Raw genomic sequence first — 16,753 nt, 5'->3', positions numbered from 1 at the left:
AATAAGAATAGCTGTGTGACTGTGGGCAGGTCACTTCACTTCTCTGGGCCTCAGTTCCCTCATCTGTCAAATGGGGATTAACTGTGAGCCTCACCTGATGACCCTGTATCTCCCCCAGCGCTTAGAACAGTGCTCGGCACATAGTAAGTGCTTAACAAATACCAACATGATTATTATTATTATTATTAATAATGAGGGTATTTGTGAAGCGCTCACTATGTGCAAAGCGCTGCTCTAAGCAGCTCGCCCAAGGGCACCCTGCAGACAAGGGGCCGGGATTAGAACCCAGGACCTCCTGACTCCCCAGCCCGTCCTCTATCAAGTTGCTTCTCCATCCCCAGTGCTTGGCACAGCGTTTAGCAAAATACCAAAATGATGACTCTGCTCTCCAAGCGCTCAGGGCACAGGAAGCGCTCAATAAATAGGACCGAACGAATCCTCAGAATGATCTCCTCTCCCCTCCAGGGCCTCCATCCCCCCTCACTCCTCTCTTCTCCTCCCCTTTCGTCCCAACTCTGGGAATCGGAGTTTCCCACCTGCTCCCGAGCTGGAAACGTGCTCTGCCCGCCGCAGGCCCCGTTGCCATGGCAACCGGTGACGCTCCCGCCCCCCTCCGGGCTCTTCCGGGGTCACCGAGACGCGCCCGGGGGATAGATGGGCCCCGACGCCGGCCCGGCCCGGATCCTGGACCCGGCGCCCCCTACCGGCCATCGGTGTCGCAGCCGCCCCTGGCGCTGGCCTCCTCCCTGCGTGGGCGCCTCCAAGGAGGGGGTTTTTTCCTAACCACGTAAGGGGTGGGTTTCTGTCTAAACCCGTCCCCCATGCGCCGATTTCAGACTCCGAGTTCCCTCCCACTCCTCCTGTCTTCCTTACCCCACCCCGGACCTCCTCATCCCCCTCCCCATCCCTTTCCCCATCCTCCTCCCTATCCCTTTTCCCATCCTCCTCTCCATCCCTCTCCCCATCCCTTTCCCCATCTTCCTCCTCATCCCTTTCCCCATCTTCCTCCCCATCCCTTTCCCCATCTTCCTCTCCATCCCCCTCCCCATCCCTCTCTCCATACCCCTCCCCATCACTCTCCCCATCCCTCTTCCCATCCTCCTCCCCATTCCCCTCCCCATCCCTCTCTCCATCCCTCTTCCCATCCCTCTCCCCTTCCCTTTCCCAATCCTCGTCCCCATCCCCTTCCCCATCCCCTTCCCCACCTCCCCACCTCCATCCCCATCCCCTTCCCCACCACCCCCCATCTCCATCCCCCTCCCCCTCCCCATCCCCCAGACCTTGCAGGACCGTTGCCCATCCCAGCTCCTCCAGCTCCTGGCCCTCCTCTCCGGTTCCTTCCCCCGGGCTCCATCCCTTAACAAATACCATCATCATCATCATCATCATTATTATTATCATTATTATCCCCGGCCCAGGAGCCAGCCCTCGCCCTCTTCCCCAGGACTGCCCTCCTTCCCGGTCCGAGCGTCCCGGTCTCTCCGCAGTTCCCTCCTTCCTCCTCCTCCTGCCTCAAATTCCCAGCCCCTCCCTCGTCATTCCCCTGCGCCCGTGCCGGGGTCCCCGCGCCCCCTCCTCTCGGCAGGCCCGGGAGTGGGGGGCGGGTGGCACTGGGCATGCTCACTGCCACTGCGGCGGGCGAAGAGCTTGGTCGGGGAGCCAGGCCCGGGGGCCACCGGGAGAGGGGTGGGAAGGACAAGGCCGCCGGGCCGGTGGGGCCTCGACCCCTCCATGTACGCCTTCTACTCCCTCCTGATCTACATCTTCTACAGCCTCTTCCGGAGGGAGGCGGGTGGGGAAGGGGCGGTGGGGGAGTCCGACCCCCAGCCCCGGGACCCCCCCCCGGGACCGTTCCCAGGTGAGTGGGGTTCGGGTGGGAGGAGAGGGGAGGAGGCCTCGAAGACCCCCGACGTGCTCCCGGCCCTGCCCCGAAGCCCTCGGCCCCATCTCCATCCCACCGGTCCTGTGGTTTTCCCCCTCCCCTCTCTGCCCCATGTCCAGCCCTGCTCTCCGACCCTGATTTCATTCAATCGTATTTAATGAGCGCTTACTGTGTGCAGAGCACTGTTCTAAGCGCTCGGAAAGTACAGTTCAACCATCCCCTCCGGCCCTCCCCGTATCCCCCCGGTTCTACGCCGATGGCCCCCTCCCACCCCTCCGGGACGAAGCTGTCCAGCTCCTCTTCTCCCAGATCCGGGTTCCCATCCCAGCTGTCCAGGCCTCTGGGAGCCAGGCCAGGGGAGCAGACTGGAGCCCTATCCCTCCCCTCCCGCCCCTAGGGCAGCGACCCCGGGGAGCCCCCACACCACCAGGCTCTGCCGGACCTGTGGACGGAGCTGACCGGCCCTGACAGTGCGTACCTGAGGAGGAGGGCGGGGCGGGGGGAAGCTATGTGGGGAGGAGGGGAGAAAGGGGACGGCACGGGGCAGGGGGAATTGGATGGGGGGAGAGGTGGGGAGACAAAGGAAGAGGGGCAGTTCCCCGTCCAGCCCACCCCGGGTTGATCCCGGGCCGATTCCTCAACTGACCCTCTGTTCAACTTGACCGGCCCTGACCCCTTACGACCCCGGCCGCTCCCCAGATGCTGGCCCAGCTTGACTCCTCGATGTCCACTCCTACAGGTAGCTCTGACCAGTACTCAGATGGAGGGGAGGGAGAGGAGGAGGAAGAGACGGCCGCGGGGGCTGGGTCCAGCCCTGAAAGGGGCTCTCTGGAGGAGGCCTTGGCCCCCCTGGCTGAGTTCCTGATCCTCACGCTGGGGGCGAGAGAAGGTCGTGAGGGGCTCCCTTCCCCAGACAAGGTGAGCGGGGGCCCTTTTGCCTTGATCCTCCCTCCCCCCGGCCCTTCACCCGGCCCCCCAACCTTTCCCCAGTCTTCCCCCGCCCTCTCCCCGTTCCCTAGGGGCCCTTCCCACTTCCCCGTGGAGCTATTCCCCGATCCGGTCATCCCAACACTCCTCCCCACCGCCGTCCGTCCCTCTTCGACTCCATTTCCGAGAAGCAGCGGGGCCTAGTGGGGCTTGGGGGTCAGAGGACGTGGGTTCTAATCCCGGCTCTGCCGCTTGCCTGCTGTGTGACCTCGGGCCAGTCACTCGGCTGCTCTGGGCCTCGGTGACCTCATCTGTAAAACGGGGATTAAGACCGCGAGCGCCATGTGGGACGGCGACTGTGTCCAACCTCGTTATCTTGTAATAATAATGATGATTATGGAACTTGTTAACCGCTTACTATATCCAACCACCATTCTAAGCACCGGGGTAGATGCCAACTGATCAGGTTGTCTCCCGTGGGGCTCACGGTCTCAATCCCCATTTGACGGATGAGGGAACTGAGGCACCGAGAAGTTAAGTGGCTCAGTGGAAAGAGCCCAGGCTTGGGAGTGAGAGGTCATGAGTTCTAATCCCCACTCTGCCGCTTGCCAGCTGTGTGACTTGAGGCAAGTCACTTCACTTCTCTGGGCCTCAGTGACCTCATCTGTAAAAGGGGGATGAAGACGGTGAGCCCCACGTGGGACAACCTGATGACCTTGAATCCCCCCAGCGCTTAGAACAGGGCTTTGCACATAGTAAGCGCTTAACAAATACCACCATTATGATGCCCCCCTCCCCGTTCTTTCCCTTCTGTCCCCCCACAGCCCGAGGGTGCCACCCTGCTGGCCGCGTTGGTCCGGCAGCTGCTGGGCTTCTTGGCCCTGCGGCTGCGGCGGAAGGAGAGGCGGCGGGGCCGGCGGAGAGGCCCGGGCCGGAGGCTCCGGCCCCAGCGAGGTGTCGCGCGGCACCCGGCGGGAACACCGGCCCAGGCCCCGCCAGAGGAGGCGGGATGCCCAGGTGGTATGTCATCCGTTGGTTCATTCGATCGTACTTATTGAGCGCTTATTGTGTCTCGGGTGGCGGTGTCATTTGCTTCTATTCATTCATTCCTTCGTATTTATTGAGCGCCTTATCGTGACTCGGGACGCGGTGTCATTTGCTTCTCTTCATTCATTCGATCGTGTTTATTGAGCGCTTACTGTGTGCAGAGCACTGTACTAAGCCCTGGGAAACGACAGTCCGGCAACAAATAGAGACAGTCCCTGCCCACACCGGGCTCACAGTCTAGAAGGGGGGAGACAGACAGCAAAACAAGTAAACAGGCTTCAGTAGCATCAGTATAAATAAAAAGGATTATAGATATATACACATAATTAATAAAATAAAGAGAATTATAAATATGAACATATAAACACATGAGTGCTGTGGGGCGGGCAGTGGGGTAGAGGAGAGGGAGGGAGTCGGGGCGATGGGGAGGGGAAGCGGAGGAAAAGGGGGGCGGGATCCGGGAAGCCTTCCTGGAGGAGGTGAGCTCTCAGTAGGGTTTTGAAGGGGGGAAGAGAGCTAGTTTGGGGGACGTGAAGAGGGAGGGCATTCCAGGCCAGAGGCAGGATGTGGGACTGGGGTCGACGGCGGGACGGGTCGCCCCCCCCTTCTAGACTGTAACCTCACTGTGGGTAGGGAGTGTGTCTGTTTATTGTTCTGTTGGACCCTCCCATCCCTTGGGAGAGTGCTTTGCACACAGTAAGTGCTCAGTAAATACGGCTGATTGATGAGAGGGCAGACTGCGGAGCCAGAAGGTGGGGGGGTGGACCTGGGGGGGGCCAGCAATCCAGTCCCGGGCCCTGCCTTGCCTCAGCGCTGGTGCAGACGTGGAGGGAATCATTCAATAGTATTTATTGAGCGCTGACTATGTGCAGAGCACTGTACTAAGCACCTGGAATGGACAATTCGGCAACAGATAGAGACCATCCCTACCCATTGACGGGCCTACAGTCTAATCGTGGGAGACGGACAAAAACAAGACAACTTAATCACGATAAATAGAATCAAGGGGATGGACACCTCATTAACAAAATAAATAGGGTAATAAAAGTATCAAAGTTGAATATCCTGTTTTCACCCAAATCACCCAAAATTGTGCCCTCCATCAGTTATATGTATGCAATAGTTTTCAATCAGGGGTACATATTGAGCGCTTTACTGTGTGCAGAGCACCGTAGTAAGCGCTTGGGAGAGAACAATATAACAGGAAGCAGGCCGGGACTGGGTTCTGGGGTGGAAAGGGGTCGAATGGATGGCAGCGCGCGCCTCGGGTTCTTCGCTGCCACAGGCCTCCCGTTCCCTGCCGACCTCCTAAGCCCCGAGGATCCGCCCTCCCGCCTCACCCCGGTCCCCCCGGCGGGGCCGGTGCCCGGGGAACCGGAATGGCGACGGATGCTGGATGGGACGTCGTGGAGCAGCCAGGTGAGAGCGGAGCTGGAAGGAGGGGACTGGCGAAAGAGGAGGGGAAAATGACAATAATATTCAATAGTATTTATTCAATAGTATTTATTGAGCGCTTACTATGTGCAGAGCACTGTACTAAGCGCTTGGAATGAACAAGTCGGCAACAGATAGAGACAGTCCCTGCCGTTTGACGGGCTTACAGTCTACAGTCTAATAATAATAATAATAAGAGTAACGATGGGATTTGTTAAGTGCTTACTATGTGCCAAGCACCGTTCTAGGCAGATTTGCATGGCCTAGTGGCAAGGGCACGGGCTTGGGAGTCAGAGGATGTGGGTGCTGATCCCGGCTCTGCCACTTGTCTGCCGTGTGACCTTGGGCAAGTCACATCTCTTCTCTGTGCCTCAGCGACCTCGTCTGTAAAAGGGGGACTAAGACTGTGAACCCCACATGGGACAAACTGATGACCTTCTATCTCCCCCAGAGTTTAGAACAGTGCTTTGCACATAGTAAGCGCTTAACAAATACCAACATTATTATTAAGTACTTACTGTGTGCCAAGCACTGTGAGGTAGGTTCCAGATCATCAGGTTGGACACTGTCCCAGACGGGGCTCACAGTCTCAGGCGGATGAGGCTCAGAGAAGTGAAGCGACTCGCCCAAGGTCACAGCAGGCAAGTGGTAGAGCCGGGATTGGAACCTAGGTCCTCTGACTTTCCACTAGGCCGTGCCGCTTCCTTATTGAGCGCTGACTGTGTGCAGAGCACCGTCCTCGGGAGAGTACAGTGCCATGAAGTTGAAAGACAGGGTCCCTGCCCACAGGGGGCTGTCAGTTTAGAGGGGGAGACGGACGGGAGAATAAATAAATTATGGATCTGTAACAAGAGGTGCTGTGGGGCTGACGGCGGCCTGAAGAGCAAGTGCTTCAAAGCTAAAGATTCAAGTGCCTAGTGACCCGAAATACTGAGGGGAAAGAGGGTTTAATCTGAGAAGGTCTCTTGGTGGAGAAGTGGTTTTAATAAGGCTGATTAATAGTAATAATAATAATTATGGTATTTGTTAAGCGCTTACTATGTGCAGAGCACTGTTCTAAGCACTGGGGTAGATACAAGGTAATCAGATGGTCCCTCGTGGGGCTCACATTTTTTTCTTCATCCCCATTTTCAAGGTAACTGAGGCCCAGAGAAGTTAAGTGACTTGCCCAAGGTCACACAGCAGACGAGGGGCGGAGTCGGGATTAGACCCCACGACCTCTGACTCCCAAGCCCGGGCTCTTTCCACTGAACCACGCTGTTTCTGTAATCAGGTCGGACACGGTCCTGTCCATGGGGCTCCCAATCGACGTAGGAGGGCAAATAGGTGAAGGAACTGAGGCTCAGGAAAGTTAAGTGATTTGGCTAAAGTCACACCCCAGATAAATTGCGGGGCCAGGATTAGAACCTCTGACTCCTTTGAGTGGGACAGGCAGGACTTAACGGATACCAGTTAGAAAAAAAAGAAAGAAAAGGAGACCTCTGTGGCTCACTGGCAGGAGTTGGACCACCGACTAAACAACGGTCCCGTCCCCCGCAAGCCCCTCCACACCTTCTCCTCCTCTCCTTCCCTCCCCAGATCCAAGATCAGAAGCGGCAGGTGGAGCAACAGGAAGGGGAGCTGGGACGGCTGCCGATGGGAGGGGTGAGAGCGCGGTGGTCCGGGGGGCCGGGGTCCCCGGGGCGAGGGGCTCTGGACACCTGGTTCTAGGGGTCGAGAAGCCCGGACGAAGGGTCCCGGACGCCTGGATCCGCGGTGTTTCCCAGGGGGTGACCGACTCCGAGAAGCGGATCGAAAACCTGACGGCGGAGAATGAGGGGCTGAAGCAGAGCCTGAGACTCACCCGGGAGCTGCTGTGGCAGCTGGGGGGTCCCGGGCCCGGATCCCGCCCTGCCCACCTCCCCCTGCTCCAGGTGACCCCCCGCATCCATCCCTGCCAGGGAGGAGGGAGGGTCTGGTCGGTCATATTTATTGAGCGCTCATCGTGCGCAGAGCCCTTGGGAGAGTGCGATATAACAATAAGCGGACACGTTACCTGCCCGCAGTGAGCTTACGGTCTCGAGTGGGAGGCAGACGTTGAGATGAACAGATAAAATGACGGATGTGTTCATAAGCGCTGTCCTACTGGGCGATGAATTAAGGGAGCGAGTCAGGGCGAAGCAGAAGGGAGTGGGAGAAGAGGAAAGGAGGCTCGGTCAGGGAAGGCCTCTCGGAGGAGACGGGCCTTCAACGAGGCTTTGCAGGGGAAGAGAGTAATCGGCCAGAAGAGCCGCGGGCCCGAAAGCCGGAGGTCCCGGGTTCAAGTCCCCGCTCTCACACCCGTTCCCTGTGTGGCCGTGGGCGAGCCGCTTAGCCTCCCCGTGCCTCAGTTTCCCCAGCTGTACATTGGGCCCTGCCTCACAGGGGTGTCGCGAGGAGTAAATAACTAACTAATGTAAGGCGCTCTGGTACCACATGGAAACGCCACCCTAGACCGTAAGCTCGTCTCTCGACCGTAAGCTCGTCGCGGGCAGGGAAGGTGACTGTTTATTGTCGTATCGTCCTTTCCCGGACGCTCAGTGCGGTGCTCCGCACACCGTAAGCACTCGGGATGATCGAATGACGCGGGCGAGGGCTCAGGGGCGAGAAAGACGAGGTGGAGGCAGAGTGAGGAGGGGGGCATTAGGTCGCCTCTCTCCCCCCCAACCCCTTTCCCTCCCAGGAGGACGCGGCCCCGTGCGCAGAAGCGGGTTGGCGGGCGCGGAGCGTGCCGGAGCAGGAGGAGCGTCTGGGCCGGCTGGAGGAGTGGTTGGCGCTGCTCGGGGGGAGGCAGGAGGAGGCTGCGCGGAGGTTGGAGCTGGGGCTCCAGAGTCTCCGGGAACAACTGGAGGCCCAGGGCCGCCGGGCCTCCCCCACCCAGGTGAGACAACCGGCCCTCCCCGCCGGGAGACCCCCGAGATCCCGGCCGGCTCGACCCGGGCCGGGCCTGGGGGGGGAACGGACGTCCGCGGCCGGGACCCCGGCCGACGATCCCGCGATCCCGGGACTCATTTCAGGGCAGCATGTGGACAGGACAAGGTCTGGCCATGGGGGAGCGCAAAAAATGGGGCCTGGAGGAGCTGGTGGGGCTGATGGGACCACGGGCAATGGGCAGACGCAGTGTGGGGAGATTGTCCCCCACCCCTCTGCCCCGGCGGATGCACAGGACCGGGAGCTCCAGGGGCTGAGGGACCAGCTGGCCTGTCTGGAGCGACGGCTGAAGGCGTCCGAGCGCGGCGGCGACGGGGGGCAGCTGGCGGGTAAGGGCGCTGGGGCGAAGGACGGGGCGCGGGGGCCGAGGAGCGGGGAACTGGGGTTCGGCACTGAAGGGATCGGCTCATGCCGGGGGGCTGGGGTGCCCGGCTGCCCCTCGTCGTCCCCCCCAGAGCTGCGGGGCCGCCTGGCTGCCCTGCCTTCCGCCCTGCACGGCCTGCGCCGAGGATGCCTGGACCTCAGGAGCCTGCTCAGAGACTTCACCCAGAGCTCCAGGGAGGTGCTGAGCCAGGCCCGCGGGCGGGTAAGCCCACCCTCCGAATCCCGGCCCTCCGACCCATCCCCCACCGCTCCCCCGGAGCCCTCAGAGCCTCCCCCGGAGGGCCACGAGGGAGAAGGGGTCCTCCGGTGGGAGGGAGAGGGTCAGTGAGGCCAGATGACTGGATTTTGTTTTCCGCCTTAGCTCTGTCCTCCTTCCCATGCCTCCGCCCTCCCTCCCCGACCCCCTCACCCCAGATGGTGCTGTGGGAGGGCCCGCGGGCCCTGGAAGAGCAGCACCAGGCGGAGCAGAGGTTGCGGCGAGACCTCCAGGGGCCACGGCTGGAGCTCAAGGGTGTGACTGAGGAAGATCGGGGTGGGGAGGCCGGGAGGGAGAACCGAGGATCCCGTGGGGACCCGGGCCGGGGAGCGGGGCCGAGGGGTCGGAGTCGGGACGCCTCCTCCCCGCTACCCCCAGGGAACATCCGGGTGCTGTGCAGGCTGAAGCCCGGGACTCCAGGAGGCACTGTGAGTGTGGAGCCCGGCCCGGGGGGCATTATCACCGCCCATCACAGGGGCAGGCGACGGCGATTTTGTCTTGACCGGGTCTTCCCGCCCCAGGCCACACAGGAGGAGGTGATTCGGTGCCCTAATCTACGTGCCCTCTCACCCTGAACGGCATCGATCGTAACTGTCCTGTTTGTTAAGCGCTCACTATGCGCTAGGCACTGTGCTAAGCCCTGGAGTGGATACAAGCAAATCGGGCTGGACGCAGTTCCCTGTCCCACGTGCGGCTCGAGGCCTCGATCCCCCATTTGACAGAAGAGGGAACTGAGGCCCAGAAAATTTAAGCGACTTGCCCGAGGTCACACAGCAGACAAGCGGCAGAGCCGGCGTCGGAACCCGTGACCTTCCGACTCTCAGGCCTGTCCTCTATCCATTCCGCCAGGCTGCTTCGATCTGCGCTGTTTATTCATTCACTCATTCGGTCGTATTTATCGAGTGCCTACCGTGTGCCGAGCACTGTGCCGAGTGATTGGGCGAGTACAGTAGAGTTGGTAGACCCCTGCCCCCCAGGAGTTTCCGATCCAGCGGCGCTGTCCCCTTGCCGTGTTGCCCCCTCCCGCCGCGGCCTAGGCGAAGCCAGCCCTGACCGCGCTCCTGCCAGTCGTCCACCTCTTCCTCTTCCTTCCTTTAACCACACTTCTGTGCCCCCCTCCCACCGTCCCCCGTCAGGTCTTCCTGGAGCTGGAGCCCACGGTCCTGTCCTGCCTCAGCGGCTACAGCGTCTGCATTTTCGCCTACGGCCAGACCGGCTCGGGCAAGACCTACACTATGGAGGTGGGGATGGGGAGGGACGGCGCCAGCCTTCCTCCTCGGAGGCGAGGGCGCGAGGTTCCCAGGTCTGAGCTGGTATCATCTCCCCCCACCCTCCAGGGCCCCAGTGAGGACCCGGGCATCGGCCCGCGGGCCCTACGGGTGCTGTTCCGGGAGCTGGGGGCGGAAGGCGGGCCGGCCCGGCCCCGCGTGCGAGTCAGCATGGTGGAGATCTACAATGAGGTCATCCGGTCAGTCCTCCCAACCCACCCCAAGGATCTGACCGCTGGCCTTTCCCGACCCCGGGGTCTCCGAAAGACCGTTCCCCCGCCTCCCTCCTGGGCCCCCATCCCTCCTCCACCGAAACTCCGTTCAGCCCAGGTTCCTCTTCCCTCCTCTTCCTCCCGCTCCCAACCTGCCGTCCCCTCCAACCCCCCGGCCCCCCCTCAATCCGCTGCCCTCCCTCCTCAGAGACCTGCTGGCCCGGGAGCCGCAGGAGAAGCTGGTGGTCCGGCAACGCCCAGATGGCAGCGGGCAGCTCCACGTGCCGGGCCTGACCAGCCTCGACGTGCCCAACCTGGAAGAGCTGCACAAGGTAACGCGGATCCCCTGGCGATCCCGACGCGGAGGCTGAGCCGCCCAGCGGCCCCTCGCGGGGACGCCCGCCCGGGGATGTCCCAGCCCTGCTCTCGGTTCGCTCGGGGGTCTTCTGCCTCTCAGATATGGTCGTAGTTCATTCGGTCGTATTTATTGGGCGCTTACCGTGTGCAGAGCCCTGCACTAAATGCTTGCCCACGGTGCTCACCAACCCCATCCGCCGTCCTCGCTCCCATTTCACCCCCGGCATCCCGGGCCCGCGCTCCCAGGCCGCCGTCCCCCTCCCCCAGGCAGCCGGGGTTGCCGGACCTTTTGACTCGTCCACAGATGCTGGCTCTCGGGAGGAGCCACCGGGCCACAGCTGCCACCCGAATGAACGAGCACAGCTCCCGCTCCCACTCACTGCTCACCCTAACGTTCACTGCCGCTCGGCCTCCCCACGGCTCGGGCGCTTCAGGTACCTGCCCGCCATCCTCTCCCTTCCCGGAACACCCTCGCATCTCCTGTTTACCCTTTCGGGGGTATTTATCCACCGTGTACGGCGCGCAGACCGCTGTGCCGAGCTCTTGGGAGGGTGTACGACGACGAGAGACACATCCCTTGCCCACACCGAGCTCACCGGCCACGCCGTCTGTCTCCGCTCAGGCCTGCTACACCTGGTGGATCTGGCGGGCTCAGAACGGGTGTGGAAGTCCGGGGCGCAGGGCGTGCGGCTGCGGGAGGCTCGGAGCATCAACCGGTCCCTCCTGGCACTGGGGGAAGTCATGGCCGCCCTGCGGGCACGCCGGCCTCACGTGCCCTTCCGCGACTCCCAGCTCACCCGTCTGCTGCAGGGCACGCTGGCCCGCGGCTGCCGGACCCTGATGCTGGTGCAGGTGCGTGGGGCCGGGGGGGCCTGAGACGCTCCATCCATCAATCGTATTTATTGAGCGCTCACTCTGCCAAGTGCTTGGGAGAGCGATAATAATAATTATGGTCCTTGTTAAGCACTTACTATGTGCCAAGCACCGTCCTAAGCGCTGGAGTAGATACCAGTCGGGACGTAGCGTGGTTTAGCGGAAAGAGTCCGGGCTTGGGAGTCAGAGGACGTGGGTTCCAATCCCGGCTCCGCCACTTGTCTGCTGGGTGGCCCTGGGCAAGTCACTTCACTTCTCTGGGCCTCAGGTCCCTCCTCTGCAAAATGGGAATTAAGATCGTGAGCCCCACGTGGGACAACCTGATGACCTCGTATCTACCCCAGCGCTTAGAACAGTGCTCGGCCCATAGAAAGCGCTTAAGAAATACCATCGTCATCATCAAGTCGATCAGGTTGGACACGGTCTCCGTCCCACATGGGGCTCACGCTATCCATCCCCATTTTTACAGATGAGGGAACAGAGGCCCAGAGAAGCGAAGTGACTTGCCCGCGGTCGCACGGCAGACATGTAGCAGAGCCGGGATTAGAACCCAGGTCTTTCTGATTCCGAGGCCCGTGCTCTATCCACTAAGCCACACTGCTTCTCTAACAACAGCTCGAAGTGGGGTTCCGTCAGACCCCTGCCCGTGGCCAGGCCCGTGCTCCCTCCGCTGTGCCACACTGCTTCTCTAACAAATGATAGCTCGGAGTGGGGTTCTGACAAATCTCTCCTGGGGGTCCTGGGGTGGCCTTTCATTTCCTCTCTGGGTCTGGCTGGGCTCTTGGGGGTTGGGGAGGGATATGGGGGCCGGGGTGTTTATGGCTGCCCCTTCCCCCCCTTCAGATCTCCACAGATCCCGAAGACCTGGGAGAGACCGTGTGCTCCCTCAAGTTCGCTGAGCGCGTCGGCCAGGTGGAACTGGGGCCGGCCGTCAAGCACCGGAGCCCCCCCAGCCCGGAAACTCCCCTCATCCGCACCCCCTCTACCCCTGAAACTCCCCCCACCCAGACCCCCTCTACCCCAGAGACCCCTCCCACCCCGGAGGGCGCTCTGTGGCCCCTGCCCCCTTGAAGGATTCCCTATCCCCCCTTCCCCTCCATTTTGTCACCCCTACAAGGCGTGGTCCTCGGAGTCCACCCAGACCCAATCCCTGTTGCCCTCTCTCCCCTGGCATCGGCCCCGCGCTCCTTCCCTTCCTGACTTCTTCCAGAGCCATGGCTCCTCTCCATCTCCCCCAGGGCCAGATGGAATCAGTGAAATGGTGGTTGGGGCCTCTGTCGGTCCAGCCTGGGGCTCCCTGTCCTGTCTCCCCTGGAGAGGGCCAAGAAAATGGAGTGGTGGGTGACCAGCATCCTCAGGGAGACAGGCTAGGTCACTCTGCAGAAGAGAGCTGAAACCCCAGGGTCCAAACTGGTTGATTTCCCCCAGGCTGACCCGAAGTCTTCCTTGCTCCTTCCTCACCAGCCGGGGAGCCTAGGTTTGACCTGGCTCCCCCCATCCCCCAGGAGGTTGGCTTGTCTGGCCTGGGCTCTGTCCTGGCCACCCCCCTCCTGGTCACCATTTGCTGCTGGTTCTGCCCTTCCTCCTATTGTGGGGGGGGGGGGGGGCGGGGGTCTGGACTTGGGAGACCAGAGAGCAGGGCTCTGCTGGGAGACTGACCTCATACCGAGAGACCCCCCCCCAACCAGCCCCAGTCCGACACCTCCCCTCCAAAGCACCAACTCTGGGGGCCAAAGTGTCACAGATTCCTTTATTGCCGCTGTCCCTTTCCCTCCAGCCCCCCACTCCAGGGTAGGGGGCTCTGCCCCATCTCCCCCCTCTCAAAAAAAAGGTGCTGGCTCCCTGCTCCGGGGAGCCCCCGCCCCCCGCACCGCCCGGCGCGGTGGGAGGTGGGGGTGACGAAATTGATTGTATCGGCCCCTCCCCCAGCCATCCCTGGAGATCCAGATAAGGAGGAGGGGGCCCTGTTCGGCAGATGGTGATGGATGGGCAGACCCCTGCTGGGGCTTCCTCCCCCACCCCAACTCCTCCAGGCTCCGGGGCCACCAGGACAAGTGGGAAGGAAGGCTTTGAACCCGCACTGGGGTTCTCCCCCCTGCCCCGTCTCTGTCTCCCCCCCGCACTGGGGCTTCTCAATAAATAGAAACATTAAATATTCACAAGGCTCAGGGGGGAGAGGCGACCGGCTCGACGGCGGAAGGATGGATAAAGCGATCTGTGGAAGCGTCATCGACCCCAGTTGGCTAAGGTGGCGGGGAAAAAATGATGACCCAGGAATGCCGGGGCTCCTGAGAATCGAGTCGGACAGCGAGCGGGGAGGCAGTGCGGGTCGGGGGACCAGAAGTGAAAACTCGGCCCGCCTCGGGGCAAGAGGCCCGTGGCCCCGCTGCCGCAGACTTGGTGGTGCCGCCCTGGGCTGCGGGGAGGTTTCCCGCCGCGTACTCCCCCAGATGAAGGGCGGCCTGGGCCGCCCCCGGCCCGTATCACGGGTTGTACCAGGCAATGATGGGCCCCAGGGAGTTGGGAGGAAGCAGGTCCCGGGGGTGGGTGAGCCGGATGTCGCTGACGCTCTTGTTCGGGGGCACGGCCTGCAAGAGGGCGCCCAGGTCCCGGGAGAGCCAGGGCCGCGGGCGCGGCCCGGGCACCAGGCCCCAGTGAGTACCGGGCGGGCAGCTGTAGCAGGGCAGGACCACGGGGGCCACCACGTTGGGGGCCCAGCCCCGGCTGTAGGACGTGGGCAGCGTCCCCCAGCACGGATGCTCCCCGGAGGACTCCGACCCTCCCACCCTCGCCGGGGGGAGCCGCAGGGGCTGCGGGGCGGGGAAGAAGCGGAGGGGCCGGGGAGCGTGGAGGGGCATGGTCAGGGGTGGGTGCGAGGGAGGCGGCTGGGCCGGTGAGGAGGAGGAGGAGGAGGAAGAGGAGGAGGGGGAGGCAGACGGGGAGGGCAGCCGGGGCGAGGGGCTCGGCGGGGGGGTCACCGTCTCCTGGAAGTCCCGGAGCAGCGGGTGGACGTCGAAGGAGCCTTGGGTCTTGGCCGGATCGGGGGCGGAATTGGGGGTCGCCGGGAGCTCCGGGGGGCTCTCCCGCTCCTTGAAGCGGCGGCCGTGAAGGACGTAAGGGGCCAGGTCCTGGGGGAAGGCGGCCGGCCCACCCCCCTGCCTCACCACCGCCGTGTTCTGCAGCCGCAGGGCCTCCGCCGGCACCAGGCTCACGTCCACCGCCCAGAAGTTGCCCTTGGCCTGGGGCTTCTTGGGGTTTTTCAGCACCTGCGGGGAAAGGCCTGGTGGTTCGGCCGGATGCCCGGCCCTCCGGGAACCCCCCGCCCTGCCCGTATCGCCCCCCGACCCCTCTCCCTTGACCTCAGGCATCAGGGCGGCTCCGGGGCCCCGAGCCCCAGCCCGGGCCCACCTTGTGGAAGCAGGGGTTGGACGAAAGGTTATGGCGGATGGAGTCCTTCCAACCATGGTAGTCTTCCTGGAAGAAGGGGAACAGCGAGCCGATCTCCTTGATGATCTGCAACAGACGCCCCCCAGTCAACCCCGGGCCGGTCCCCCCTTTCCTGGCGGGGCCGGCTAGGCCTCGGCCGGCTGGGGAACGGAGACGGTATCCATCCTGGGGGCTGGAGGGCTTTCCTGGCCCCCAGACAGACAGGACCCCGACTCGGGGGGGGGTGTCTCTCACGTCTCCCCCCAGTCTCTCCGCCATCGGGAGGGACATTGGAAAGGAAAGGCCGGCCTCGGTCCCTGCGGCCTGGGGTGGACCCGTGGCACTCCCTCCCCGGCTGGATCTCCTCTCTCCCTCTCCACCCGACTCCCCATTTCGAACCTCTTTCCCACCCCTACTCACCTCCCCGACCCTCCGGAGCCCCCCGGGCCCGTCCCGGGACGAAGGGAGGCGGACGAAGGAGTGAGAAGGGACGACGCCGGTCCTTCCAACGCCCTCGCTTTCCCCTCCCCGACAGGCGCACCCCGGCCCGGGCCCGCATGTTCCCCGAGGCCCCCCACTCCTGTCCGACGGGCTGGGCCGGGGACCCCCCATCTTTTCGGCCGTCTTTCCCGGGGCCCCAAGGCCCGGCCACCGACTGGGGTCTAGAGGGATGAGTGGCTGGGGATTTGGGGGGGCAGGGAGGAAAGGTCCCGGGCTGGACCAGGCCCCAGAGGGGGGGCAGGGGTCAGGGGGGCAGGGGGCCCACCTCTTACCTGGGCCAATTTGAGGCGCTTGCCGGGCGCCGCCTGGATGACCAGGGCGATCATGGCCAAATAGGTGTAGGGGGGCTTGGCGTGCCGGAGATACTTCTTCTTCTTCTTCCTCCGAGGGGGCGCCCGGCAGGGGAGCGGCTCCAGGAGCTGGGGTGAGGGGGGTCCCTCGGCCGGCCCGGTTTGGGGGGAGCTGGGGCAGGAGGGGCTGGGGGGGGGCCATGCCCCGGCCACCGAGCAGAGGGGCCGGGGGGGACGGAGGCCCGGGCTCGGCCTCCACCGAGGCCTTTAGCATTCTGATGGAGGAGGTGGAGGAAGGGAGGAGGAGGAGGAGAGGGGGAGGGGGAGGCCACAATTAGCAGGTTTCTGCTAATCTGGGGGGAGGGGGAGGAGGAGGGGGCAAGGAGAGGTCGGAAGGAAGGACGGGGAAGAGCCGGGAGGAAGGCCCCTCCTTGTCCCAACCCCTGCCCCCCAGCTTCCTAGGCCTTCGAGCCTTTCGGAGGTGGCGGGAGCGGGAAGAGGGGGTGGGAAAAAGGGAGCCAGAGAGAGGGCGGGGGTATGGGACAGAATAGCCATTATAATAGAAGAAGAAGAAGAATACTGTTGGTATTTCTTAAGCGCTTACTAGGTGCCGAGCACTGTTCTAAGCGCTGGGGGAGATACGGGGTCATCAGGTTGTCCCACACGAGGCTCCCAGTGGTCATCCCCATTTTACAGATGAGGTCGCTGAGGCCCAGAGGCGTAAAGTGACTTGCCCACAGTCACACAGCTGGCAAGTGGCTGAGCCGGCATTCGAACCCATGACCTCGGACTCCCAAGCCCGGGCTCTTTCCACCGAGCGTAGCTGTTAGGCGCTTACTATGTGCCAAGCACTGCTTGGGGGGTGGGGGGTAGAAGGTAATGAGGTGGTCCCACGTGGGGCTCCCGCTCTCAATCCCCATTTTACAGAGGAGATCACCGAGGCACAG

The 16,753-nt window shown here is 62.9% G+C and overlaps 3 protein-coding genes across 4 annotated transcripts in view; 1 reads left to right on the top strand and 2 right to left on the bottom strand.

Moving 5' to 3' along the window:
* The window catches only part of CYHR1 (cysteine and histidine rich 1), a 30,397-nt gene extending 28,845 nt beyond the window's left edge, over positions 1 to 1,552 (bottom strand). Inside the window, exon 1 of one of the 2 annotated variants that reach the window (XM_029062562.2) lies at positions 1,281 to 1,552. In XM_029062562.2, the coding sequence (XP_028918395.1) occupies positions 1,281 to 1,401 (121 nt within the window). In that variant the 5' untranslated portion in view covers positions 1,402 to 1,552. Of the gene's footprint in view, positions 1 to 536; positions 728 to 1,280 lie in introns of those variants that run through there. The other variant, XM_029062564.1, reaches the window with a different exon arrangement.
* Positions 1,553 to 1,756: 204 nt separating this feature from the next.
* On the top strand, positions 1,757 to 13,746 carry KIFC2 (kinesin family member C2). Its single transcript, XM_029062534.2, has 18 exons — positions 1,757 to 1,858; positions 2,280 to 2,352; positions 2,622 to 2,800; positions 3,634 to 3,829; positions 5,142 to 5,275; positions 6,869 to 6,934; positions 7,057 to 7,203; positions 7,992 to 8,189; positions 8,475 to 8,568; positions 8,695 to 8,825; positions 9,038 to 9,134; positions 9,258 to 9,415; positions 10,016 to 10,120; positions 10,217 to 10,347; positions 10,568 to 10,691; positions 11,021 to 11,150; positions 11,339 to 11,568; positions 12,433 to 13,746. Exons 5-18 carry the CDS (start codon positions 5,246 to 5,248, stop codon positions 12,658 to 12,660), a joined length of 1,869 nt encoding a protein of 622 aa, XP_028918367.1. The 5' UTR covers positions 1,757 to 1,858; positions 2,280 to 2,352; positions 2,622 to 2,800; positions 3,634 to 3,829; positions 5,142 to 5,245; the 3' UTR covers positions 12,661 to 13,746.
* A 326-nt stretch (positions 13,747 to 14,072) lies between these two features.
* FOXH1 (forkhead box H1) lies at positions 14,073 to 16,361 on the bottom strand. The gene is made up of 5 exons (XM_029062634.1): positions 16,279 to 16,361; positions 15,789 to 15,978; positions 14,998 to 15,102; positions 14,568 to 14,855; positions 14,073 to 14,474 (listed from the first exon to the last, which is right to left on the bottom strand). The coding sequence occupies exons 1-5, from the start codon at positions 16,359 to 16,361 to the stop codon at positions 14,073 to 14,075; spliced, it is 1,068 nt and encodes a 355-aa protein (XP_028918467.1).
* Between the last annotated feature and the right edge of the window lie 392 nt (positions 16,362 to 16,753).

This window comes from Ornithorhynchus anatinus, chromosome 4 (genome assembly GCF_004115215.2).
Source record: "Ornithorhynchus anatinus isolate Pmale09 chromosome 4, mOrnAna1.pri.v4, whole genome shotgun sequence".
In the NCBI taxonomy this organism is placed as follows: domain Eukaryota; kingdom Metazoa; phylum Chordata; class Mammalia; order Monotremata; family Ornithorhynchidae; genus Ornithorhynchus; species Ornithorhynchus anatinus.
The sequence above is the reverse complement of the archived record's forward strand: the minus strand, read 5'-3'. Positions and strand labels throughout refer to the sequence as shown.

Coding starts and splice junctions, on each gene's coding strand:
- FOXH1 (XM_029062634.1), bottom strand. CDS start 16,361: ATGGCTATTCTGTCCCATACCCCCGCCCTCTCTCTGGCTCCCTTTTTC. Junction 15,979..16,278: donor GCTCCCGCCACCTCCGAAAG/GCTCGAAGGCCT, acceptor CTCCTGCCCCAG/CTCCCCCCAAACCGGGCCGG. Junction 14,475..14,567: donor TCCGGGACTTCCAGGAGACG/GTGACCCCCCCG, acceptor TCACCGGCCCAG/CCGCCTCCCTCGCACCCACC.
- KIFC2 (XM_029062534.2), top strand. CDS start 5,246: ATGCTGGATGGGACGTCGTGGAGCAGCCAG. Junction 5,276..6,868: donor GGACGTCGTGGAGCAGCCAG/GTGAGAGCGGAG, acceptor TTCCCTCCCCAG/ATCCAAGATCAGAAGCGGCA. Junction 10,121..10,216: donor GCAAGACCTACACTATGGAG/GTGGGGATGGGG, acceptor CCCACCCTCCAG/GGCCCCAGTGAGGACCCGGG.